General features: G+C 54.0%; 1 protein-coding gene across 3 annotated transcripts in view; it reads right to left on the reverse strand.

Annotated features, from left to right (window-relative positions):
* KIRREL1 (kirre like nephrin family adhesion molecule 1) overlaps nucleotides 1–26,071 on the reverse strand; it is a gene marked incomplete at both ends in the record, with an annotated part of 96,186 nt that overhangs the window by 9,622 nt on the left and 60,493 nt on the right. Inside the window, 3 exons of one of the 3 annotated variants that reach the window (XM_082856259.1) lie at nucleotides 413–570; nucleotides 5,505–5,654; nucleotides 7,466–7,615. In XM_082856259.1, the coding sequence (XP_082712385.1) occupies nucleotides 413–570; nucleotides 5,505–5,654; nucleotides 7,466–7,615 (458 nt within the window). Of the gene's footprint in view, nucleotides 1–412; nucleotides 571–5,504; nucleotides 5,655–7,465; nucleotides 7,631–26,071 lie in introns of all 3 variants that reach the window. The other 2 variants (XM_082856260.1, XM_082856261.1) reach the window with 2 other exon arrangements.

A 26,071-nucleotide genomic window follows, 5' to 3' on the forward strand; every position in this document is an offset into this window, starting at 1 on the left:
GTCAGCTTTGTGACCCTGGCAAGTCACTCAGCCTCTCTGACCATCAGTTCACTCTTTGTGAGTTGGAAATATCACCTAATTTATGAAACTCCTGTGAGGTTTAAGAGAGACTGTCCATAAAGATCTTAGCATGCACAGTGCCTGGTACACAGTAGGGGCTTAATCAATGTAGCTATTGTCAGCATTATTCTTAGTCTCTGCTAACTGTTGACTGGCCCTGTGAACCTGGGAATTCACTTCTCTTCTCCGGACCTCAACTTTCCCAACTGTTTAATGGGAGGATTGGACCAGATGGTTTCTGAGGCCCCTGTTCACATCTGTCTCCCCGAGTCTGTGGTCAGATCCATGTGGGAAAGGAAAGGTGAACTGGGATGTGGCCCGGGAGGATCTGGGGGAACAGGCAGTGTCTCACCGTGCTGGCTACGGCGCCCTCCTGCTGCGTCCCATCCCGGAACCAGATGATGGTGGCAGCAGGCTTGGCGTTGAAGGCTCGGCACGTGAGGTTGTGGGGGGCGCCTGCCTGCAGCAGAATCACAGGACCGCCATCGATCCTGGTGTCCTCCGGGGGGACTGTGGAGAAGAGCAAAGCAGAGTCAGTCCAGGATGCAGCCAACACTGCCCGTATGACCAAAACCCCTGCCCCTGGAGGCATCTCTCCCTCTGCATGTCCACCCCTTGGCAGGGCAGGGCCATCCTTACCCCCTAACTTATAATCACTGTATCTGTTGCTTCTGTGGCCTGGGGGGCCTGGCACAGAAAGGTGGCTACCTCCATGGAGTTTCTTATGTCCATTCCCTCCTGTGTGCGCCTCTGCCCTGGGGCAGCCAGGTGAGGGGGTCTATCACGGCAACCTCCGAAATGGACTCCCCGCCTCCAGTCCCTGGTGGCCTTAAGCCATCCGTCATGCTGGCAGGTTATTTTCTCTAGAGAGCAGGTAAGACTGTGCCACTTCCCTGCTCAAACACCTTCCATGTCTACCAGCTGCCATGGGCGTGAGTTGCAAGCATCTCTGCCTGCCGTCCAGGGTTCCTCAGGCCAAGTCCTGCACTTTCGCATCTCCTCGTCTCGTTTTTGCTGTTCTTTCCCTCAGGGCTTCTCTTGAACTGCTGTCCATCCTGTTCACATCCCAGCTGCTACACAGGGCCCTCCATGCCACATCCCTCACAATCACCACCTTGGTGGTTCCCAGCCAGTCACTTGGAGCTCCAAGCACTATCTACCTTGTGTTTGCGTTACTTAACATGATCATCCATGCCCCCTCCCCAACCCAAACTGTCATCCCTGAAAAAGCAGGAACTCCATCTCACTAATGTTTATACAGTCTCCAGTGCCTAGAACATGACCAAAGCAGGCTCTGGCTAAATGCTTAAGGAACTGAATCCATCAGATGTCTGATACTAGGAAATAGGGGGGGTCTCTCCCTGTCCTATTCCCATAGGCTTCTAAATGCTCAGGTGAACCTGACTGCAAGTTCCCTGGGAGCAGGGGCTGCCTCTTATTTTCTCTTAAAGCCCCAAGATCTAGTGCAGAGGCTGGTTGATAGCACATCCTGGGGGATATTAGCTGAATTAGTGGCTAAGTGATTGACGAAATAAAGGCAGAAGGGTTTGGATTATAATTTTGATTCCCGGTCCACCTCATGTTCATTGGCCAGCAATGTGAAAGGGTTTTGTTTGCTTTTTGCTGGGAAAAACCAGAAAGACTCAGAGGGGCCTTTCCGAGGGAACCCTTGAGAGGAGACCCTGGGCGGCCCATGAGTCCAGTTGTGGGCAGGGCGGTCCTGTAGTTTATGAAATGACAGTCTCCATGCTGGGATTTCTAAGAGAAAGGAAGCACTTGTAGCCCATCCCAGTGCTCTGCTCAACTCATGCATGTAGAGTGGGAGGGTGTGAAAAGCATGGGTTGTAGAACCAGGCTGCCCCAGTTTCAAATCCTGGCATGTGTCATGTGAGCTTGGGTGAAGCCCTCAAGTCACAGTTTCTTCAACAGAGACATACGGTGCTCATTCCCGGGGCCCGCATGAAGGCCAGATGAGGGCTGTACATGCACTATCGTGTGCAGGGCACGCGCGCGTGATGTGTGCAGTGTGTTCACTTTACTGCTCGGACAAGAGGCAGCAGTGCCTCCAACTCCTGACTGGTGAATGATTGCTGAATCCCGGGCTCTTCCTCTTTGCTCACCAGCTGTACCTGGCTCCAATGCCAGATGGGCGCAGATTTGCAAACAGGGTGGAAAGGAGAGAAATGGATAAAGAGCCGCCACTCGGGGTCTCCTGGTCTGCGTGGGCCCCTCCAAGGTCACACCTTGCTGCCACACCCCAGGAGGACATTTCTGGATGGGCAGAGGAGGGGAAGGCTTCTCCTTCCATCGGCTCTCCCTTCCCTTGTAAGGTTGACCCTCGCCCTTTATTCAGGGAAGGCCGCCCACCTGTCACCTCTGCCACTAGCCCACCTTTCTCTTCGTATCTGGGGCAAGAAGGAAATTAAGGCTGTTGAGGTGTCTGCTTATCCATCACTACCATGCTCAGTTAGGCGTGTGTCCCTCTGTATGTTTATGAACACATTTTTAGGACTTGTGACTTAAATCTGTGTATCAATATGTACATGTGTCTGAGGCCTCAGCTTCCTTGTTTGTAAAATTCAAAAAGCACACTGACATCTGTCCCCCAGAGTCGTTACTGTGAAGGTGAAAGGAGACCAAGGATATGAAGCCGACTGTAAACTGTAACGTGATCGACGGCATCTCCACCATTCACTGGACGCCCACCCCATGTCAGCTCAAGCGCCTCACGTATATACGATTTCATTTCATCCTCACCACAAAGTGTTTTTCATTAATCCTTTCATGGTAAATACCATTAACCTCCATTTACAGACAAGGTACTGAGGCTCAGGGACAGGAGAGTGAGCTGAATGTCAGGGCTGGGTGTGGACCAGGCCCGCCGAAGCCATGCCCATCACCACTGCACTCGAGCGGTTCTTGCTGTGAGTAATGAGGGAGCCATGGGTCTGCAGATAAATATTATGCCTGCGTCCGCATCTGCGAGGGAGTGGGAGGCAGCTTCTCCGAGCCCTGAGGCAGGAAGAATGAAAGGCCATTCTGTGACCTGGGCTGGGCTGGGGTGGGCCACTGAGGGGCATGGCTACAGGGGAGGCGAGGTGACGAGGCTGGCCGTGTGCAGGGAGGCTGATTCCGAGCAGTGAACACAGCCCACTCTCGGCCCTGCCCCGTCTCTGAGCCCCAGGCTGCCATGAACGAAGGCTGTGTGTAAGCAGGTAAGCAGGGAGGATGCACAGACGTCTTGCCTTCTCAGTGCCTCCACGTGGCTGCAGGAGGCAGGGAGTGTGAGAATTCCAGACAGACAAGGAGGGGGAGGGAGGGGAAAGGAGTAGCCGGGTTCATCTTTCATCTCTTTTACTCTTGGGGCTTCCTCCTGTTCCCCTCATCCACCTAAATCACTCAGACACGCTACGAAGGTCCACACCCTCAACACTGACCATGCCCTGCGGACAAGCCAGTCAGCTCCTCCCTCGCTGACTCACAAGCTTTTGTAAACAAGGTACTCCTCCATCTAGGGTTCCCATCGATATTCTCCTCTGCCAGGAAGCCTTCCCTGATTGAACCAAGACACTGGATGCCATTATGAAGTTCCTGGGAAATCTGGGGGCTTGGTTGGCCTCTACTCATCTCTCTCTATTTCTCCGCCTCTGTGCTGGGGTAGGAGAGGGAAGGGAGAGTATGAAGGGCCCCTCATTAGAATGGGAGTTCTCCAGTCTAGAAGTAGCACCTTCCAGGATCCAAGCCAAAGCAGTTAGGGAGGGAAAAAGACAGAAGGTCTCCTAAGAATCTCACGTTCCCTTGGAATGCCTGGTCCGGTGTCGGGGCTCATACACTCTCCAACGAGGCATGGAAGTGGATGTCTTGGCATCCCATGCCTATAGCCCTGGTGGTTAGCTAACTCTTGCTTCCTAACCTCCATCCTGCTTCTTGTTAATTCTTCCCATTTGTCCTCACCGGAGAGGAAAAGCGAGTCATCCACCAGCCCTGAGTCCTAGTCCTTCAGGGTCTTTGCATCCAGAGAAACTGGCTGTCAGGTCCCTCCAGTCCTCACTTCTTCTGACACCTCACATCTGCCCAGACCTTCGGAGTTTACAACTCCCTGCTCAGGGAGAAGCAAAGCGGCAGTTGCTAAGAAAAAGCTGGCAGCCCATGTTACCGATGAGAAACTTGTTGTCCAGAGGTTATGACCTCTTCCGGGTCATGGTGCCAAAATGGACCAGGTCTCCTGACTCCCATTCCAGGCCTCTTCCCACCACACTCAGATGACTTGTCATGTTCTCACCTTTCTCCCCCCAAGTAAGAACATTCCTTGTGTCCACACTCACTCATCTCAGCTCCCCCCTCCTTTCCTTCCATCCCTCCTGGGGGCGTCCCCCACTTCAATGATTTCAGGGTTGGGGAGAGAAAATAGAGGGAGCAGGACAGATCAAGTGGAGGCAGGAAAAAAGAAAGGGACAGAGTGGATGACAAAGAGGAAGAAAGAGGGTCACAGGCAGACAGAGCCAGGCCGGAGACAAGCAGAGCAGAGGCAGAGGCTCAGCCCGAGCACCAGAGCTTGAGGGAGACAGAAAGACTGATGGAGCTGGAGGTACCGCCAGGGAGGGGAAGGCACGGATGGAACAGAGGAGGCGAAGGCGTGTCAGAGCTGGCCTCGTTCCGTACTGCACGCAGGAGAGAATCCCCTCATTATGCAAATGGCCCTGGGTGTTGCCATAGAGGGACATCTGTTCTGTATCCCGTGGGCAGCAGCCGGGGGCGGGGGGGGGGGGGGGCTCGGCTTCCGAGACAAGCCCTCCTCCAGCAGCTCCTGCAGACTCAGCCAGGACCCCTGCCCGCCCCGTCCCCGCACCCCGCCCTCAGCCCTCAAAGCCCCGTCCTGCTTCCCTGCTCCCTGAGGAGGGCTCTAGGTGAAGCAGAGAAGAAGGGGTGTGTGCTGAGCGGGGAAAGGAGGGAGCGAAGGGAAGAGGGGTTGAGTTCAAGGAAAAGGAGCCAAGGGGGTAGTTTCTGGGGCTCCGAGGCAGCTGAGAGGGAGAGGAAGGGAGAAGCTTCCAACAAGCCCATCTGCCAGGAGAGGCCCGGTCCCCATGGTCAACATGCCCCCACTCTGGTGGGGAGAGCTTTGTATCCAGAAGGCTGAGCCCCGTCCCTGCGTGGCCTGGGCACAGGCAGGGGCAGGGAGGATGCCAGAGCTCACACAGTCCACGTGTCCAGCAGTGGGTGCCCACATGCCCATTTTTTCCTCTTCTATCTGAACTTGGCTTTGGAAGAAGTTTAAAGGATTTGGGGAGGGAAAGCTAGGGAGACAGTGGGGGCAGACATGAGGCCAGGAATAGAGAGGGAGAAGCTGGGAAATAAAAGAGGAAATTGGAGAAGGGGGGACAGCCAGGATGCCAAGAGACAGAGACAGGAGGCTGGGGGCCCTGCAGGATGTCAGGGGTTATTACTGAGCACGGTGAGTTTCGCTCGCCGGGAGCGCAGGGCGGCCTCCGTGGCCTGGCACTCGTAAGAGGCGTCGTCAGAGAGCTCGGCATCTGTGATCTCCAGGTTGTACTGCCCGGCGTCTGCAGAGCCCACGACCCGGTACCGTGGCCAGGCTGCAGGAACAGAAAGGGCGAGCCCAGGTGAGCCCAGCCCTAACCTGGGGATCGACCTGGGCCACCCTGCCCCACAAGGGTGCATCCTCTCCCCACGTCAGGGTCCGCATCCCATTCCAGGGCCAGCACTCCTCCCTCCACCCTCTCCTGGGACCCCCCCAGGGGCCCTTGACGAGGAAGAGGTCCCCATGCAGACACTGTGACGTCACAACCTCCTACAGTGAGGATGGGAGCCACAAAGCAGGAGGAGTGATGGGGGAGAGCAGAAGGGGGAGATGAGCAGAAGCAGATGAAATCTCCGAAGCTGTTTGCAGACAAATGTCTCTCATAATAATAGGAAAGAAAGAGAAAAAAAAAAAAAAAGGCAGACAGCAGGGAGAAAAGGAGAGAAAGAGGGGAGGGTGTGTGGGCGTTAAGAAATATAGGCCATCGCAGCTCAGACATGAGCTCACCAGGGCCAGAGGGAAGCCCAAGGCAGGCTAAGGTCTCACCATCACTCGCCTAGGGAGGGATGCACGAGGCAGGGTCCTGCCAGCTCCCTGAAGGAGCCCCGAAACCAAGAGTCCCGTCCCCTGCAGAAGCCACGCCTCTGGCCTCTGCAATCCAGTCTCCCTCGCCCTCCGTCCTCCAGGCTCTTGCCCACCCCCTCACACTCTGTCCTCCTCTCTCGTGGTCCCCACCATCAGCTCCCTCCCACCATCTCCCTCTGTCCAGAGGCTATCGATTCTTTTCACTCCGTATCTATTGATCTCTCTCTCTCTCCCTGTTTCTTTCTCTTTCTATCATCAATAGATCCGCCAGCACCATCTCCTTCCTTCGTACAGATGGCTCTATACAGACAAATTTCCCCTACCTGGTCTAATACACGGAACCCACAGCAAATAGTCTCAAGCCCTGCACAACAATAAGAATGAAAATACACCATCCCTCCCTACTTTCACCATTACACCGCTTTACAGTGGGCAATGTGTTTTCACAAAGCATATTCTCTCATTGGGTTCAAAACTCGCCAACGCATTTATAAGGCAGGCAGACCCACGACTATTATGCCTGTTTGACCCAGTAGTAAACTAAGGCCCAGAGAGGTGACGTGGCTTTCCTAAGGTCACCCAGCTGGGAGGAGGCAGAGGCAGGTCTTGACTCCCTATCCACTCCGCCAGGCGGCCTTTCCAAAAGTATCTTTACTTGTTTTGGAATATAGGAGGGTTTCCCCACCCCAGCACATTATGTTTGTTTCCGCAGGGGCTCCATAGTGCTTAATAAAGGCTTGATGAATGAATAAATACAGTGCTCAGGCTGATAGTAAAATGAATTTGTGACCACTGAGAGGACACTGCCTGGGCGTGGGGCAGGAGAGAGGCTGGAGCAAAGCCAGCCTGGCATGGAACATAGGACACAGAAGTTACTGTGTCCTCCCCCTGCAAGAGCAGGGGGGCTCTGGAGTCTCCCAGCACCTCCTGCCTCACCTGGCTGCCTGCAGCTCCCCTTGTGGTGTCTGTCTGTCTGAAGCTCTCTTACGTAAAGGTCTCTTGGTTTCTCTTGATCTCTCAGGCTTCCCGTTGGCCTTTCACGAGCCAGTCCACAGCCAGGAGGAAAGGCAGAGCTGTGGGTTTTGGAAAGCAGTGGAGACAGAGCTCGAGAAGAGAGGGAGGGAGACTGACTCACACAGAAATGGGAGAGGGGAGGCTAGAGCACAGAGAAGAAACGTGGTGAGGAACGAAGGGATGTTGGGTCTAGGAGTCTCTGTTGGTGGGGGAGGGATGAAAAGATGGGGTAGTCTGGACGCTTGGCTGGCTGCATGGCCCACTCACCTTTGAGGCCCTGGCCCATGCCCAGTGCCAGCCCATCCTTGGTCCATTGCACGATCCCCGAGTAGTTGAGCAGCACGCAGGGGAGCACGGCCCGCTGTCCAGCCACCACAGTCTGGTCGGCTGGCTCCTGGCTGAAGCGGGTCTGGGTCCCTGGCAAGGCCAAAGCGGTACTGGGTAAGGAGATGAGTGAGGACAGAGGGCTCCACTAAGAGGCCGAGCCTCCCAGGCTTCCACTCCCACCCTGCACTGGGCCCGAGAGAGACAGCTGAAGGCTGGGAAGGTGGACCCTCCAGCCCCCGTCCCACTTCACCCTCAACCCCTTCCCTCCAAGATGCCGTGTGCTCGCCCTGGATTGCTTCCTCCCTCCGTGGCCCATGGGAATGGGTTTCAGGAGCTGAAGTACTCAGCAAGCAGAGAAAGTGGTGCAGTGTTACGGAAAGGCCTTAGAGACCAGGCTAGTCCAACCCTCTCATTTTACAGACGAGGACACTGAGGCCCAGAGAGGACGCTCACTTTCCCAAGGACGCCCAGTGAGTTAAGGACAGAGCAGGGATAAATCCTGAGCCTTGCTCCCCTGCCCCCAGCCCCCTGTCAATGGGTGGCACCTTCATAACACATGCTGTGGTGATGCCACGGTCCCCCACGATTCCTGAGACATGAATATACCACCGTACCCCTATTTGGACTTGTGTACGTGGCCAACGTAAGGTCGCGCATGTGTGTACAACTATGCCAGGTACAATTCCCCCTTGAACACATCAGGTACATAAAGGCAGGTTCTACGGGACAGGCACGTCCACATGTACGCATACAAGCTTCCTGGATGACGGTGAATCCTAAACAAAGTAGCTCTGAACCCATTTCTTGCACACTTTCCCCATTCCGTGTTCACCCCTTGCTCCCAAGCTCCGAGGGCATGAGTGCATACACACGGATACACCTGCACACGCCCAGCCTCCCGCCCCGTGGGAGCTGACAGGCCACGTGACTTTGTTCCGCTCTCCCTCTGGCTGCGGGAGCTACACATGGCTGCCCACTGGCAGCTCGGCCGGGAGCATTTGATTAGAGAACTGCAGAGTAATTGCCTTTAATTGTGGAGCCTAAATGGAGCAGGGAATTGGATCGCGGGTTTCTTCTCCCCCCACTGCTCCCACCCACCCACTCCAGCCAACGCTGGTCAGCCCGGTGGTGGGGCAGTCCTGGCACCATGCTGTGACCATCAGCTTCCCGCGCTGGGCCCCAGGAAATGGAGGGGCCGCGGGACAGCACAGGGACAGGTCTGGGGCTTCCCATGCACGTCCCCAATCTGTCACACACTGTAACCCAAATCAGTTTTGCCCGGAACTCTGGGGACTCCTCCCCCTTCTTTCCCTCCCCAGCTCCCAAGTCTTTGCAGAGACCACAGTCCCCAGATCCAACTCTTCCCAAACCCAGCTTTGCAAAATCTCTGATCCTCCATCACTCCCGTGTGTAAGCAAACAGAACTGTCCCCCCGCCATGCCAAGACCTCCCTCTAAGACACCAAAATCAGGACCCTCGTCTTCTCATCGCCTCCCTTCTTCTTTTTCCTCCTCCAGCTCCATCTCTCCCCTTCTTTCCAAACCTGCCTCACATTCCCTTCACCCAGGAAGTCCTCCTAGGTTGATCTTTACCTCCAGCTTGTCCCATCTTTCAGCCCTGCTGTCACAGTTCTATCCACGACATTTCCTGTCTCACGCTATCAGTCTATGCCCACGCTTTTGTTTGCCATGGGGTAGAGGGCAGCTGGTGGGTGACGGTGTTTGCCCTATCTGTTTCACTAGAATGGGAACCTCTCCTCAAGGCCAAGGGCCATGCTGTCTTTTCACTCTGAACCTCCCTGGACATTCGACAACGGGATTGGTAGTCGCACATAAAGAGGACTGAGAGAGGGGGCGCAGATAGGAGTGGACTGATGCCAGCATATGGTTTAATACAAAGGGGCAGCCTCTCTTGGTTAAGTGTGCAAATCCAGCTCTTTGGGTTTGCAGGGGGTCAAGAAGTTAGAAACAGCAGCTCCCCAACTCTGCTGACCTGACGGCCCATCCATGTCTTCTAAAGGAAAGGAAAAGGCTCACCCTTATTTCCTGGGATTAGGATGGCAGGAGCTGAGATCCTGGGGGAGGGGTGGGTCAGGTGAGTAAGCCGGCATTACTAATTCAGGCATTGCCCTCATTATTATTCAAATTTATTCATACCATTGCACATTTCTCTAGTGCAGCTACAGGCTGCGAACTCTCCACACTCACGTTTCTCCTTCCCACAGCCCCCGGAGCCCAAGTCAAGGGCTTGCGAGTAGAGTGGCCTGTGAGCCCTGGCTCAGAGATAGAATTTATATTCACAGCTTTTCTGCGTGGGGCCTAGACACCCTGGTGTCCTGTTGAAGTCTCCCGAGGACAGTGAGAAGCTGGTTCCATCCACTGGGAGCGAGGAGGCAACTCATCCCGCAGCAGGATGGAGTCAGAGTCAGCGATGGGCATCTTGCCGGAGGGAGGAGTGGTGTGACCTTGGGCTGTCACTGTCCCATCCCAGCCTCCTCCGTGTGCTCGCCTGTACCTATGACAAGTCTAGACTAAGTATTGCAAACTCCCTTTTGAGAGCAGAGGTTTAGGAAACAGACTTAGGTTTGCATAGTGCCTCTGCCACTTCCTACCAGTATGACCATGGCCGAGTTACTCTCTAAGCCTCTTTCTCCTTACTGGTAAACTGGGGGATGATGACGCTTACCTGGACTGCTGAAGAGTTAAATGGGATGAACTGGATGACATGCCTGGTACATTCCCTTGCCTGTGCCCACGGAATGGTAGCTACGACCCTATTTATCCTGGGCAGTTAGATAATCAGAGGGACCGGTGGAAACATGAGCAATGACATGACAAAGAAGGTATCTGTCGTCCTGCGGATTTTGAAATAGGTGCCTCTTGGCATAGGCCTGGTTGAAGCAATTTGGAGACGGGGGAATGGAAGCAATAACCCAGAAGAGAGTCCAGAGAGGAGGGGAAACAAGGGGTCTCAGGAATTTAACTTGATGGAAAGGCCGGGTAGACCCTGAGCCTGCAAAAGTGGCAAGCAATGTTGGTTGGCCCCAAAACAGCCCCTGCAGCCAAGACAGTATCCGAGAGAGAGGCCAGATGCCCACGGGTTGTCCTGACCTGGATCAAGATTAAGAGAAAGCCCCAAGCCTGCCATGGCCAAGTCCCACTCTCCCTATTTTGCCCACTCCAGGCCTTTCTCCTTGTCTCCAGGTCCCTACACAGGCCTTTCCTGGACAGAACACTGCTCCCTCCCTTTCCCTTGGGATCCAAATAGTCACCTCCTCTGTGAAGTCCTCCTGGCTTGCCTGCATGCCCTCAGAGCTCTCTGTACTCACTTCCCACCTCTGCTATAGTAGGTCCACGCTGCATTGCCCACCCCTGCCCAGCCCAGGGGAAACTCCTTGCGTCTGGACTGTGTCACTCAGAGCACCAGTCCCATCACCCAGCACAGGGCCTGGCTGCCAGGCCCACAGCAGGTGTTGCGAATATGTCTGTGGATTGATGGAGTGAGAGTGAGCAAATGCTTGAGTGAACAGTCCTGCCTGCGCAACCCCATCGAGGGAAGGTGGCAAAACACCCCGTTCCCCGGGTCAGGCTCACAGACCGCGGTAAAGGCAGACAGGGCAGGAGAGTGGAGGGGCGGGAAAGGGCTCTCCCTGCTGGCGGGGGAGGAACGGTGCTGGGGGCAGTCCTGGGAGGCTCCCTGAAGGAGGGAGTGTGGAGCAGAGCTGGGACAGGTAGGGGGGAAACAGAACTCTGGAAGTTTCTGGTGCAATGATGGGTATGGGTGAAGAGGGGATACGGGGATTGCTGAGAAAAAGAGCCTAGAAAGTGAGCCATGAGTGCAGGCATCAGACAGGCACAACAGGAAGGGCAGAGGTGGCGTTACCAAAGCAAAGGAGGTACTGGGTACATGTCAAGAAGGCACCAGGAACCATCATCAGTGATCTCACAAGAACACACACAAATCAGAGAACACACACATGCCTCAGAGGTCCCGGCGGCCTGGGCCTTCCACCGGCCATGACGTCTGCGACACCTGTGACACGGAGCAGAGTCTGCATTGGAACTGGGGGGTAGGGGTGGTGGTGAAATGTCAGCCCCATCCCTGTGCCCACACCCCACTTCCAGGAAACAAAACCAGGGCAAACCAAAATGCAGGGGACTGGCTGGATGTGGGACGGGACTCAGGAAGAGCCTGAACACAAACAGAATGGTGACAAAAGACCAGCCTCCAAAGCAGCAGCGGCAGCACTGAATCAGCAGCCTTGCCTCCCTGGCAGCTCCAGTCTGGGGCGAGTGCAAATCCGCGTGTGTGTTTTTAAGTGAATTCCCGCCTGCTTTCATCCTGCTGCCTCCCTGTCTTCAGACACCATCACAGATGTTAGTGAGCTCTCAAGCAGCCATTGTGAAGGCAGACAGAGAAGAAGTGTGCTGTACACAGCCGCACGGAGACTCACACACTTACAGACTGATGGGGAGGCTGGCAGAGGCGCCAATGACACCGGGAAGCGGAGACAAAGACAGACCACGCAGAGGGAGAGTGAAAGAGAGAAAGGAGACTGGAGGAGAAGCAGGAAGGGAAGAGGAGATCTCAGAAAGAGGCCAGGAAAGAAAAAGACACAGGCCCAGGGCAGAGAAACAGAGAGAAAAGCACTGGGAAAGGCCCGGTGATACAAAGACGCCCAGGCGCCACAGAGACCCAGGCCAAGGCAGGAAGGTGATGGTGAATGTGGCCACAGGGGGCCAGGACCTCATCTCCAGCTCGGTTCCGTCCTTCAGACGTGTTGCCAGAAGGCTGGGGGGTCTCAGACTCCAGATGGGTGCCATGGGGTGGGGCCTCTGGGCTCCTCCCCTATTTCCCACCAGCTTCCCCCCAGCCCTCCTTTCTTCTAGGTTAACCCTGGCCCTCACCATCCCACCCCAAAACACAAAGCTCCTCTGGCCTCCACCTTGGAATGGTTCCCTCCCCTCTTCTTATTCCGCATTGTTTGGGCTTCTGGTTATAGCACTGATCACAGCCTGCCTTGGATTAAAAGTTACTCGTGTGTGTGCGTTTCTGTCTTTCCCGGTCTCCTGGGAGCCCCTGGAGAACAGAGTTGCTTGAATTTACCTTTCTTGTCCCTTCAGTCCCAGCAATGTTCCTTAATAATGCTAACTCCCAATTAGAAGATGCTGACTAGGTACTGGGCACCAGTGCAGATGTCTTAGAGACACCGTTTCCATCATTATAATCCAGGGCACAGTGGCGGTTATGGTCTCCATGTTACAGTAAAGGGAAATAAGACTCAGACAGGAAGTGGCAGAGATACTGCTCTAGGCACTGTGCTGTGCTGTAGGAATATCCAAGAAGTCTTTCCTGAATACACTGGACTCATGGCCTCCACCCCCGAGAACTTCTGGTGCCCCCAAGCTCTGCGCCCATCTGCTACTTCTGATCTCCACTCTATACTCAGACTTGCATCTTCACTGTGTTTACCTCCTGGGAGGGCGCTGCTCCCTCCTGAGATCTGGGGCCGGCCTGTACCCTATAGCCACGCAGGACTTGCCCCACACGCTGCAACCAACCAGCGGAGAAGGCTTGATGTAAATATTCCTACATGAAGGGAGAGTGGTTCCAAAGGCTGGCAGGACCATCAGTGGCACCTAAAGAGGTTTTCAGTCAATCGCAAATGCCACCCTTTAAGCCGCCAACGCCCACCAGTAGAAGTGGTAGCAATAATATAGCCTCTGCTTGTGAAGCACCGGACATTGTGCCAAGTACCTCACGAAGACTAGTTCACTTAATGTACACAACAACATGATGAGGTAGGTACCATTAGTATCCCTAATAAGGACCTAAGGTTCAGAGAGATAAGCAGCTTCCTCCCAGGCACACAGCTGGTAAGTGTCGGGGCCTGTAAGCAAGGCGACGGGCCGGAACACCCGGCTCCCCTGGAATGCCATCTCGCCAGCGTGGCTACTGCTGCCTTCCACCTCTCACCACCCGCTGGGCCTCTTAGCTCAGACTCTGGCCATTGTGCAAACTGGGGCCTCTCTGTCTCCCCTCGACGCTGTCCCCTCACTAGGACACCCTCTCCTCGTCTCTCAGCATCACCCCCCTCTCCTTCCCAACGCTGATCTTCCTGGGGTGACACTGCCTTCCAGCTCTGCTTGCTCTCCAACTCCCTGCTCCGTCCTCAGCACAGCACAGGAGAGGCCACCTATCCCCATCTCTGTGTGTGAACACATCTCCTGTTCCTGCTGGGCCTATCCCCGGGGTTGGGGACTAGGTTCCCACAAAGTCCTGGTGAGGACAGAGAGGTTGAATCCCATTTTTGACTGAGAACTAGGAATTGACCTCTACACACGCACACACACACACACACACACACACACACACACACACACAGTCTTTTGCATCTTTGCATTCAAGTACAAGTTTCTGCACCCATGTCTTGGCACATGTACCTTGATGGTTGTGTTCCCGGAGCCTTGCCTGCTATGCCAGCTGGGAACAAGAGAGGGAGTGGAGGCAAACACAGGAGATGCCAAGGAAGCCAGGCTGCAGGAGACAGGGGTGGTGGAGGCCGAGCCCTGTCTCCCCGGATTTATCAAATGAGAAGTAATGAACCCCCTGGGCCGGAGCAGTCCCCATGCTCTCCACTCCAGATCGCTGCTGGTTCAAAGGGAAGACTTTGATTCGCACCGACAGCTTTCAGATGGAACTAAATCTCTCCACACTCTACTGTTCCTTCTTCCACTCTCCCTCCCTCTCTCTGCCCTCACATCTTCGCTCTCCCACCCTCCCCCAAGAGCTTCTCCCCCACTACCCCAGCCATCCCCTTCCTGCTCTATGAAAAATACAACAGCCAGAGAGGGCCCCTCCTGTCCATTGGATTCTCTCACGGAGAAAAGAGGATTGCAATTCTCTGGGCTGGGCCAGCAAAGGGGAAAGGAGAGGAGGAAGGGAGATTTGCACTTTTGATAGAGGAGGCAGGGGAGAAGGGAGGAAGGGAGATTGGGGCGGGGCGGGGGGGCGGGGGGGTGGGAGGAACGAACTGGCTGGGGCGGGCAGAATGAGGACGAGGACAGGAGAGAAAGGCAGAGACCCCGGCTGCCCACAGCAGAGACATAGAGGCAGAGAGAGAAGCAGGTTCAGAACCCTTAGACCAGAAGCTGCCAGAAGGGAAGTACCACGCCTGCCCAGCCGACTGGTCATGAGGGGTGTGGGTCTGCTGACTCTGCCTTATACAGAGCCCAGCCCAGAATCCAAAAGTGTCCAAATGCGATGTGACCTAGAGATTGTAAGCCCCTCCTCTGAGAGGTCAGGGGTCAGGGGTCAGAAAGCTGCACCGACTTGCTCCCAGCAGATAAGCTCAGGCTTGGCTGTGAGTAGAGGTCTGTGATATGGACATCAGACGAACACCCCAGAGACAAGTTCCTCAACATTCAAGGACTATTACGGCCCCCACTCTGCTGCCCACCAGCATTTACCACAGCAAAGCATCTCACAGTGTGAAGTGGAAAAGACACAGTGGGCAGCAGGGGCCTCAGAAGCGGACACCTCGGCTCCACTGGCCCACCTACCTTCACCCCCTTCCCACTTTTGGTCCTTTCTCATCCCAGGAGGCCAGAGCCGTAGGCAGGAGACGCAGTCTCTCCCCCCTCCCCACAAACTGCTTGGCCAAGCCACCCAGGTGTCCCTCTCCAAGGCTGGGGTATGGTAGGGACAGCTGAAGGGGAATCTTTCCAGGGACCAGATGGGCTTTTACAAGTGGCCATAATCTGGCCTGGTTTCCTCGCATTGAACAGACCAGAGAGGCTGGCTGCAGAGGCCGGCCGTGGGGCTCTGGTATTCATAGTGACAGGGCACAGGAGTCCATTGGTCTGCGCCAGTGTGTTACTCACCGAAAGAGGCAAGAACAGAACCCTGAAAGAGGCCAGGGGAACTGGCCCAGCACCACCTGGCAGCAGAGACAAGAGCACTCCGGGCCGGAAGTCAGGAGGCGTGGGCTTATCTGGTCCCGGCTCTGCCCCACCCAGCTGCGTGACCGTGGGGGGCATCACTTCACTTCTCTGGGTCTCAGCTTCCTTAAACCGTAATGAGAGGGGCTGAAGTACTAGGCACGGAAGGACCTTTCTGGCTCTGATGTTCTCACATTCTACTGCATCTCCTGCTTTCCTGGGGCCTCAGCCAGACCTTGCTGACACTCCCAAGAACTCAGCCCCATACCGCAGACAGTGCGAGAGCTGGTGTACCTGGGGCCATCCTGGCATTTCCTTCCAGCAGGAGTGTAGAGGGAGGGCTGCAGGTTTATGACACTAAGACAGCAGCTGAGAGAACCCACAGGATGCATCCAGCAGCGGAAAGAAAGGCCATTCTTTGATTTCCTCTGTAAGGAACTCCCCATCAGAGTTCCTTGCGTCCCCTTCCACTAGGTTCATGGTGGAAAAAAAGAGGATAGAGGGCAGGCAATCCTGAGTCTCCAAAGTGACCTGCCAGCCCAGACCCACTCACAAGGACGCTGAGCTCCTGGACTAAAAAAGACAGGCAGGTGCAGCTGGAAACGCTCCCTCCACCCTGCCCCATTTGGGCCTCCAGCCCCCTCTGCGCTGCCAGCCGGAGGCACCGGGGCCAGACCTGATCTGACAACTTTATGCAAATGTGCCCTGGCAGGGGACCCTGAGAGTGTTTTATGGGAAGGACGATGGCATTGTGAGACCAAGTGGGGTTGGCTGGAGCAGGTATGACAGGCAGGAGGAGAAAGGGGGGTGGCAGGGATGGTGGACAGTTCTGCTGAAAAACTGAATTTCCATCTGGCTTCAGTGGGCAAGGGAAGGGCAGTGCGGGGAGAGGAGGCAGGTGGCCGGCAAGGACTTAGTTCAGATAAGAGACAGAGGATAAGAGGAAAGACAGCAAAAGATGAAGAGAGAGAGGGAAGGAGAAGAGAGAGCAGGACAGTCACAAAGTCAGAGGAGGCTGAAGGAGACAGAGCAAGGCCCCAGAGGGCTAGGGTCAGGAGGCAGGAAAGGAAGGAGACCAAATGGAGGAGGGGCCCAAATGCCTGGCTCTCCAGCAGTCCTCAAGTCCTAAAAGGCAGGACGCTGAAAGAGATGGCCCAACGTGCAAAGACAAAATGAGAATAGAGAAAAGGGTGGGGAGAGGGAGTCAGACAGAAAAAAAGAGAGCGAAGCAGACGATGAGAAAGCTGGTGGCAGGAAGAGTGACAAAGAGGCTGTCAAAGAGTGGGTTTTTTTTTTTTTGCAATACGCGCGGGCCTCTCACTGTTGTGGCCTCTCCCGTTGCAGAGCACAGGCTCCGGACGCGCAGGCTCAGCGGTCATGGCTCACGGGCCTAGCCGCTCCGCGGCATGTGGGATCTTCCCAGACTGGGGCACGAACCCGTGTCCCCTGCATCGGCAGGCGGACTCTCAACCACTGCGCCAGCAGGGAAGCCCGCTGTAAAAGATTGCTTTAAGGGAAGGAGGGAAGGAAGGAAGGGCTGAAGCGACACTGGCATAAAAGGGACAGAGGGGGGATGGGGGTGGGGAGGAAGGAACAGCAAGAAAGAAGCTATGGAGAAGGCAGGGACGATGGATACAAATGGGGAGTGAGAGTCAGGAAAAGAAGTACTGGGACCATCTGGGAGCGGAAAGCGAGGATGAAGATAAGGACACAGGAGGAGGAGGAAAGAAATCGGAGAAGGGCAGGGGGCAGCACAGCTTTGGGGGCTGTGCAGGAGGGTGGGCGGGGAGATCTGGGGTGGATCATCTCCCTAGGGCCTCATGGGAAGGTCTTGAGCATTTAGGTCAAAGGAAAGGAGTGAAATCCTTGAGAAATGGAAGGGATTTTTGAAAGGATTAGCCAAGGCTGGGGAGGAGGAGAGGATGAGGTGGGCTGTATCTGAGGTAATTCCTAAGGCAGCCGAGGGCAAGGCCCTGGTGTCTCCCCACAAATGAAGTGGGGCCCAGGTAGCTGCTGCCCCTCGTCTCCTTCCCACAGGCGCCCCGGGGCGGCTAGTGCATCCTCGGCCCAGGCAGCAGTGTGCCCACCAGGAAGGTGACCAATGTGCCACTCCTCAGCCCCCCGCCACCCTGCCTTTCCCCAGGCAAACAAAAAGTTCATCCTGAGGTCTGACCACATTCCCCCTTCCTACAGTGCACCCCTCCCCTCTGGCTCCTCCTCAGGCAGATGGGCGCAGGCACCCTGCAAGTTCTGCTCTGAAAGCTCCCTCAGCTGGCTTTAACATTCTTAGTTACCATGCTATGGATATGGCTTCAGAGTACAATCTGAGAGTAGAGAGAACTGTACCCCTGAGAGCCCCCAGCAGGCTCAAAGCCCAGGAAGAAATGCAGGCTGGTCTCCAGACCCTGTCCATAGAGGTCTCCTGGCACTTTTAGGAACAGTCTCCAGAATAAAGAGCCTTAACTCTGAGAAATCCAGAAAGGTGCGGGCTGGGGCAGCAGAAAGGAGGGCATTCTCTCCTTTCCGCTGAAACCAAAAGAGCCGGCAGGAAATCCGGGTCTTCTGAGGCCTGACAGGAGCTCTTAGGAACACTCCTCCGTTTCAAAGTTTAATCAGCTTTGTTATATGTCTGCATCACCTCAGACCCCTGTTCACCTCAAAATTAAAGGGGAAAGAAAGGAAGGAAGGAAGTGAGGGAGGGAGGGAGGAAGGAAAGAAAGAAAGAGAAAGGAAAGAAAAGAAAAGAAAAGAAAGAAAGGAAGGAAGGAAGGAAGGAAGGAAGGAAGGAAGAAAGAAAGAAAGAAAGAAAGAAAGAAAGAAAGAAAGAAAGGAAGGAAGGAAGAAAGAAAGGAAGAAAGAAAGGAAGAAAGAAAGAAAGAAAGAAATAGCAGCAGATCAGATCCAGGTGTTAGATCTTAATATCCTTCCAGAGTCAGGAACCCTGCATCACAGATGACTTTGCAGATTTCTCTAGGACTTCCAGATGGACCATCTGACTCTATGAGCCAGGTGAGCAACTGATTTGGGAAGGCATGGGGCTCTGATGAGTGCTCTCAACGTTGGCCCTGGCTCTGCACTAGTGCCTCTGAGAAAGTCTGCCTTGGCAGACATGCTCCACGACCCCAGGCCCCATCACCGAGCCCTCCTTACAAACCCCCAGAACAGACATTAATGGCTGTGACCCCTGGGGGAGCAGATTTTTTAATTCATATAAGAACTATCTAATAGCACCTGGCAGTGAGCTCCTGTCACTAAAAGTGTTCAAGATAAGGGTGGATGACCACCAGACGGCAATGTTCCAGAAGGCCCTGGGTAATACTGAAGATCCCTTTCACTTCTGGTGCTTTATGATTCTATTCACACACCTCATATATTTTCTTCTTACTTTGGACACACACCTAACAAATAATCAATTTATAACAGTTTGATCAAGGTGGACTGAAATGGTTTGCAGAACTAAAGTTTAAAGGAAGGAATTCTGAACAGAGCCATCTACAGGGAAAAGAACAGTTCAAAAAACTGTCTAGGCTGGCAGTCAAGGATAAAAATAAGACTTTGGTCCCGTGGCAATTAATCAGGAAACTTCAACGTTTCGTGTAGTTTGAGACCTGTAGTTTCATCTGTGACTATACTGTATTTTGTTCTGGCTTGTAAACTCCTTGAGGCAACAGATGTGATCTTAGCTGTGTGTCTCCCAAAGTGACTAGTACAGAAGTGCTTTGCACACAACAGGTGCTCAATAAATGTTTGTCATTTGATTCTCTGAATTAATGGATAAGGCACCTGCACCCAGAGAAAGTCAAGTCAATTCAACATTCATTCATTCATGTAACAAATATTTTTTGAGTGTCTACTACAAACCAGGCACTGTCCTGGGCTCTGGGATGTGAAGTGAACAAGACAGACCTGGTCCTGCCACCACCCAGCTTACAGTCTGGTGGACACACTCGCATATCCGGGCAGTATGGCATGATGAGAGTCCTGATGGAGTGATGTGGAGGAAAGGGCATTACATCAATGGATAGACTGCATTTTTTTCACATGTCTGACTTCCACCCTGGTCTTCCCTTGGGCCGAGACCCCTATCTTGTTGGACTTTGTTAGCTCTCGGTCCTTTCTACATCATACAAGTTAAACATTGGACACCTTGCTTGGCACACAGTAGGTATCCGATAAACACACATTTACTGATTAGAACTGCCTTGAGCCTTGAAGACAAAAGGATTTCAACAGCCAGAGAGCTGGGGGACAGGGCACTGGAGACAAAGGGAACTGCATGAACCAAGACATGGAGACATAAAAGACCAGCAAGCAGTTGGAAGTGGCTGGAATTCAGGCACATAAAGAAGTTAGAACCAAGGTCATACCTCTTTAAAAATTAAACACTTTCTCCTTCTGGGCATTCCTCAGTCTCTGCCCTCCAGAAACTTCTAGGCTACTGACAAAGACTGGATACAGACATAGAAAGAGGTCCAGATTCAGAAAGACAAAAGTGGAAGTTGGGGCTGATCCAAGCTCCACAGAGCCACCACGTTTCCACCTGGTAAGGTTCGGGGATGGGCTTAGAAGAATCAGAAGGACTAAGGCGGCTGTTCGGTGGTGTGAGGGTGTGTGTGTCCCTGTGTGCGTTCCTGTGTCTAGTGAACTTGTGCGTGTGACTGCACCTCTACATACAAGTGTTGGTACGTAGCCACCAAAAGCGAGAAGGGGGCACTTTCTGCCTGTAACTAGGACATTCGAGGCTTTTCCAATTAATCTCCGTTAAAAAGATTTCCCGCAAAGGCGCTTCTAGAGGCCCCAAGTTGGGGTCACCTGGATCAATCCTGCAGAAAGTAGAAGCAGCTCCAACCGGTAGCTCCATCGATCCGTCTAACTCGGTTCATTCTGCACGTGCAAGGGGCACGGAGTGTTAATTTGCTGCACGGGGCTGAGGGAGCCTGGCAGTGGAGGCTCTGTAATTAACAGCCGGAGGGGCGAGGTCTCAGTATGGCAGCATTCAATCGGCAGCGGCCGGCATAGGGCAGGAAGCACCCAGAGGTAGGTCTTCAGGGCTAATGAACGCTGGTTTCACGGTTTGCTCCTCATCTTTCCTGTTCCACCTGACTCAGTTTGCTTGTCAGCTGAAACACAAATGCCCCAAGAACAGGGGAAGCACAGGGACACCAAAACCATTCATCTAACCACTGTTGGAAGTTTACAGGATATTGATGGCGGACATGGTGCTGATGACCAGTTGGGAGTCCAGGGCAAGGGTCCATCGAGAGACCTTCTCTTCAAGGCCATGCAAACTGATGTCTGTTCCTAGGACCCCAAAGCATGTGAAAGCCAGGGCAGCTCTATGGTCTTATTTCCATGAATGAGGCAGGAATTTAGCAGAAAGGGGAGAGCACCCTACATGTATACATGCCAACCACCCAATCATCTCCTAGCAGGTCTACACCTACAGCCATCCAGTGTCTGCTACACACCTACATCCATCCAGTGTCTGCTACGCAGCCTTCAAATCCCTCTCCTCCAGGCAGTCTTCCCAGAGGGGTTGTAAAGAAGGTATTGATTTTCTTCTCCCATCTCTTCCAAACCAGACACTCTGGCCTGTGCCCGCCTCAGCTTCTCCCACGTGCCCTTTTCAACTTTTCTACTACAAAATTTCTATAAAAATTTCACTGACCTGGGGACACCCAACCCTGCTCACTTGTCTCTTTGTCCTGTGTTCTGTGTCAGCCTCAGGACGGCCCAGACACCAGAGGAGATGCCAGGAGCACATCACTGATGGAGGTACGGACATTCAGGTATAGGAGAAACCTTGGAGAAAGCAGCCTGCCTCTCTGTATCTCTGATTCTTCCCTTCCCTTTCTGATCTCCCTGTGTTGCCCCCCAGGGAAATGGGGAGGTGAAAAGGGGAGCCCTCTCCTTCCCCCACTTCTGTTGTCCCTGGTCTCTGCAATAACCTAATGATTTCTCATTTAGCTGCCCAGCCGTGGATGGGGAGAAGCTCCCTCTGATTGCTTGTGACACCAATCTCACAACAAATTTATCACCTCGTTTCCTGGACGAGCCAATATTCCTCCTCGATTATCTCCCTGTGAGGGGGACAGGGCGCCGTGCATTCCAACAAGCGGCTTATGCCTTCCCCGGGTATCAGAGTCAATCAAGCTCACAGCCCTGGGAAGGAAGGATGGAAGTGTGGGGTGGGAGAAGGTTCTCATGGGAGCACAGGAGGGCTCCAAGAGCAAGAAAAAGACAGGGAGGACAGTGGGGAAGAGATAGAAGCCTCTGGAAACCCGGCCCTCGTCAGGTTTATGTGCAGATTCTCTGAAATGGAAGCTGGTGATGGGAGCGGTGTGACCTTTGCTCAGATAATTCTGGAACTTCCTTCTCAAGCCACTCCTGAGATCCTGGCATTTCATCCAGCCACCCCCTAAATCTTGGCATGGGGCTAACGGAGAGAGGAGAGTGATGGCCCTGGAGTCCAGCTATTTCACCCTGGAATGAAACAAGGGAGGAAGAGCCATTTGCCTACCCCATGCCCCGACTCCAGCATTCCTCAGCCCCTTGCATCCCACGGAAATGACTTTTCCTAACAAAAATCACTTGCTCCTGGCTGGGCTGCCAGAAGGAGCAGGTGTCCTGTGAGGGAACGGCCCCACATGACTGATGAGGGGAGATGAAAAGAAATTTCTCCAGCCCAAGAGGCAGTGAGTTGGAGGGATGGGGCGGGAGGTTCTCTGAAGGGAATCAACAGAGAAGGAAGGGCAGAGTGAAATCAGAGCCACAGGGGACTGCTGACAGGACCCTGGAAAACGGATCAAAGGAGAAGGAGGGAGGGAGTCACGAGGAAATGTTGCTTAAGGGCAAGAGAGGAAACGAGAGGAGGCCAGAGAATCATGAGAACTCCACTGGAGACAGAGGGTCCCACATGTGTGAGCACAGAAGTGGGAGAGCCTGGGCCAGGTGGGCAGTGTACGGGGGAAGGAGGGTGGGGTGGGTGCCTATGTCAGGGAGATGGTGGAGGGGCGAGGGACAGAGACTCCCAGGACATGAGCCATGAGAGAGGACAGGAATATCAGGCCCCCCCACCCCCCAGGAAGGCAGGATGCAGGACCCCCGCCAAGAAAGGCAGAAGGAGAACAGAAGAGGAAAGGGGGGGGGGAGCTTCCCTGGTGGCGCAGTGGTTGGGAGTCCGCCTGCCGATGCAGGGGACACAGATTCGTGCCCCGGTCCGGGAAGATCCCACATGCCGCGGGGTGGCTGGGCCCGTGAGCCATGGCCGCTGAGCCTGCGCGTCCGGAGCCTGTGCTCCGCAACGGGAGAGGCCACAACAGTGAGAGGTCCGCGTACCGCAAAAAAAAAAAAGAGGAAAGGGGAAGGGGCTGATCACCAGGAGGGGTAGCAGATGGTTGCTGTCATTAAACGGATTCCAGTAAGTCCGGGATGTCTTAGACAGCAGGGACAGGCTTGGGTAAGCAGTGGGAGGGGGGAATTTAGGAGCAGAGCCTTGGAGGAAGGAACTGACACAGGAGCCACACATCAATCTGTATGATCACACAGCATGTAACCCTCAGTTCTCCTTCAACACTAACGCCAAGAAGGAACCCCGAACCCAGCCACAACCCAATACTAATTCCAATCCAGACCTGTCCTAACAGTCATTCTAACCCCAAATCTCAACTAGAGCATGAGCTTTTTGAAGGCAACACATCTCCAATTTCCTCAGGGCTTGGTCAGCAGAAATGATCCACAGATGTTTATTGAATACGTGAACACAGAAACCAAACCTTAACCCTTGCCCTTAACAGTCACCCCTGTTTCCAGCCTGACCCCTACTGAGCACTGGTCAATCCCAAGTCCCAGCTCTCACTATATCCCTATCCCAATCCTAAAGGCCACCATTCTTAACTACAATTTCACTTCATTAACTCTAATCTCCGTTTTTTCTGCCTCCACACCTCTGGATAGATGGTTCAAATTCATCTGGGCAAACAAAGGTAGAGACAGACAAAAGACATCAACTCAACCTGGAGGCCAAAACAAGGTGGGAACATCGCCCCTGAATTCTCAGGCTAATTCTGGATGCTTTCGGCTCTGGCCCAGCTGCCCAGAGTTTTCTGCCCCAGGGTCCGAGAAAGTGGGGCGGAGCATGCCTATAAGGTTCGGGGCAAAAGGAACCTAATGCTTGAGACCCCAAGAAGAGTGATTGATTCAGATCTGAAGAGGCAAGAGTGAGCAGAGAGAAATGCGACAGAGAATAAGTGAATGGACTCCAGCTCAGGAGCCAGAGACCCAACATCTATGTTCCCGCTCACAGCTCCGACCTTGGGAATCCCTTGTCCAGACACAGGGTGCAGGAACCCTTCATAGGGTGCCTGTGGGAAGCCCTGCAGCAGGGAGGGTGCTGTGAAGGTGCAGAGCTGCTTCAGAGACTCTGCCTATTTGCCACCTGACTCTGGAACAGGGACAGCTCTCTCTGGGCTCTCCTCCCTCCACCGGGCAAGACTCTCCCCATCTCTCAGGACCTGTCGCTGTGGTGCCTGGGAGAGGAGCTGAGTATTCTGCTCTGTTCTTGCTGCAGCCAAGTCTGATTATGGGGACAGTGTGATGGGTGAGCTGGGTTCGAACCCACAGCTCAGGGAGTGAGATGACGGAGTTAGCCTGTCCCTCTTTCCCCAGAGGATGAAGCATCGGATCCCCGATGTCATCTGGAACGTGCACACCTCTGAGATGTCTCTCTAACCAAGATCCTCGGGAGATTCCTCTCCAACCATTTCTTGATATAAAGACTTCCGAGCACTGAAGCGCCTGCACAGGTTCCCCAGGTTCTGCCGAAAGCAGGATCGGAACCCCGGTGTGAGAATCCCCAGCCCTGGGTGAGACCTAGTGCCTCTGGCCAGCTGCTGCACCTGTGGGGGCCACTTTGAGGGAGGGAGTGGAAAAGCCTGCCTCTGCCTGGCTGGGGCCTCCAGGCATTTCTCAGTGACAGCCGTGGGCCTTGGAAGCCTGGGGCAGGGCAGGGAGGGAGGAGGGAGAGCGACAGTACAGAATAATAATGAAGGATTTTTAATAACTCATCAGCTACGGTGTCAGCTCAACAGCAGCGGCAGCGCAAGGTGTTGGGAAAACTTTGTGAGGAATTGTCTTCCTGGTAAGTGAGAGAAGTCAGAAGGGCTGAGGGCAAGGGGAAGCGTCCTCCTCATCCCCGGCCGCTCAAAGCTTTGAGTTAGCATCCAGCCAGTGGTGCAGGATGAAGTGCAAACAAGGTCACAAAGCCCCAGGCCTGGCTCTCTGGGAGATTCCACTCCGGATCAGACCCACGGGTCACAGACAGGACTGAGAACAGGAGCAATCTATGAAGTCACTGCAGACAGAGCACAGGCAAGCCACCCTCCAGGAAAACACAGCCCCCCAACTTGCTCTCTGAAGGCAATTAGCTGCAAGGCAATTACACACTTCCCGAAGGGCTCCTTCTCTTGACCTAATAATTCACCAAGGAATTATTTGAAGTAGGGGTGTCATCAAAGACACTGTTAGAGAAAGCCCTTCCCAATGGCCTCATTTTCCTGATGAGGACACTGAGGTCCAAAGATGTTACAAAGACAGCTGATGGCAGAGCAGGACTCCTAGAAACGAGAAATCCAGGTCTCCAAAAAATAAATATGATTTTATAAAAACAAGTTCCATATACTTTTCAAGGGCCAGCTGCTACAGAGAGGGCAGTACCCTGGGACTCCAGTGTGTCAAGGGCAGCTATCTTTTAGGTGAGAGCCATGAGGGAACTTGGGGTAACAATCATAACCATTATATGCCTTCTCTTTTCCTCAGATCACTCTAGGAAAGCTTCCTGGAAGCAGTGGCTATGGATGTGGCCTGGGAAATGGAGAGATTTCCCAAACCCTTGGAGTGATAAGTGCAAAAGGGTTCAGTGACATGGATAGAGGGGAATATTCTAGGTCTATGAAATGCCTTGGAAAGGAATGAAAAGATAAGGCTATTTATCAAACACATATGTGAAAGGCACGGGGGCTGATGTGTGTGGGCTCAGAAACGTTCCAGTTCTTGGGAGGTCAAGGACCCTAAAAGCTTAGTGGCTCTGAGCAGACCACCAAAGACAAAGCAGGGTCTCCCCTCCAAGTCCATAGCAGTGAGTTAGCTACTGGAGGCCTGGCAGCCTGCAGAGAGCATCCCACACCCCCCCCCCCATATCCCCAAAATAGAGCAGAGGGGAGGGTGGGTGTCAATCCCTCAGTTGCTTTCACTTTAGGCTGCAGTGCTGGGGGGGTGGGGACTTACACCTCTATCCCATCCAATCCCAAGAGCCCCCATAGACAGTAACATCTCTGCATCCCCAGCCCTGGCACAAAACAGTCCTTTAACCAGCATTTGATGAATGAAATAAGAAATGTTGGGGGCTTTCTAGGAGGTGATAAATGAAGGAGAAATGCAGGTCTGGAAGCAGGGGGTGGGGTGTGACAAGGGGAGGCACCTCCATACCTGGCAGAAGGCCAAGACTGTCTCAGAAAGAGAAACGAAGGCACCAGGGAGTAGGCATGTGCTCCAGAGGAGAAGTACCGAAATGAAACTCGGCACCCAGCCCCACTCCCGGGCTGCCAGC

The sequence above is a fragment of the Leucopleurus acutus genome (assembly GCF_964270905.1).
Source record: "Leucopleurus acutus genome assembly, chromosome: 2".
Classification (NCBI taxonomy): domain Eukaryota; kingdom Metazoa; phylum Chordata; class Mammalia; order Artiodactyla; family Delphinidae; genus Leucopleurus; species Leucopleurus acutus.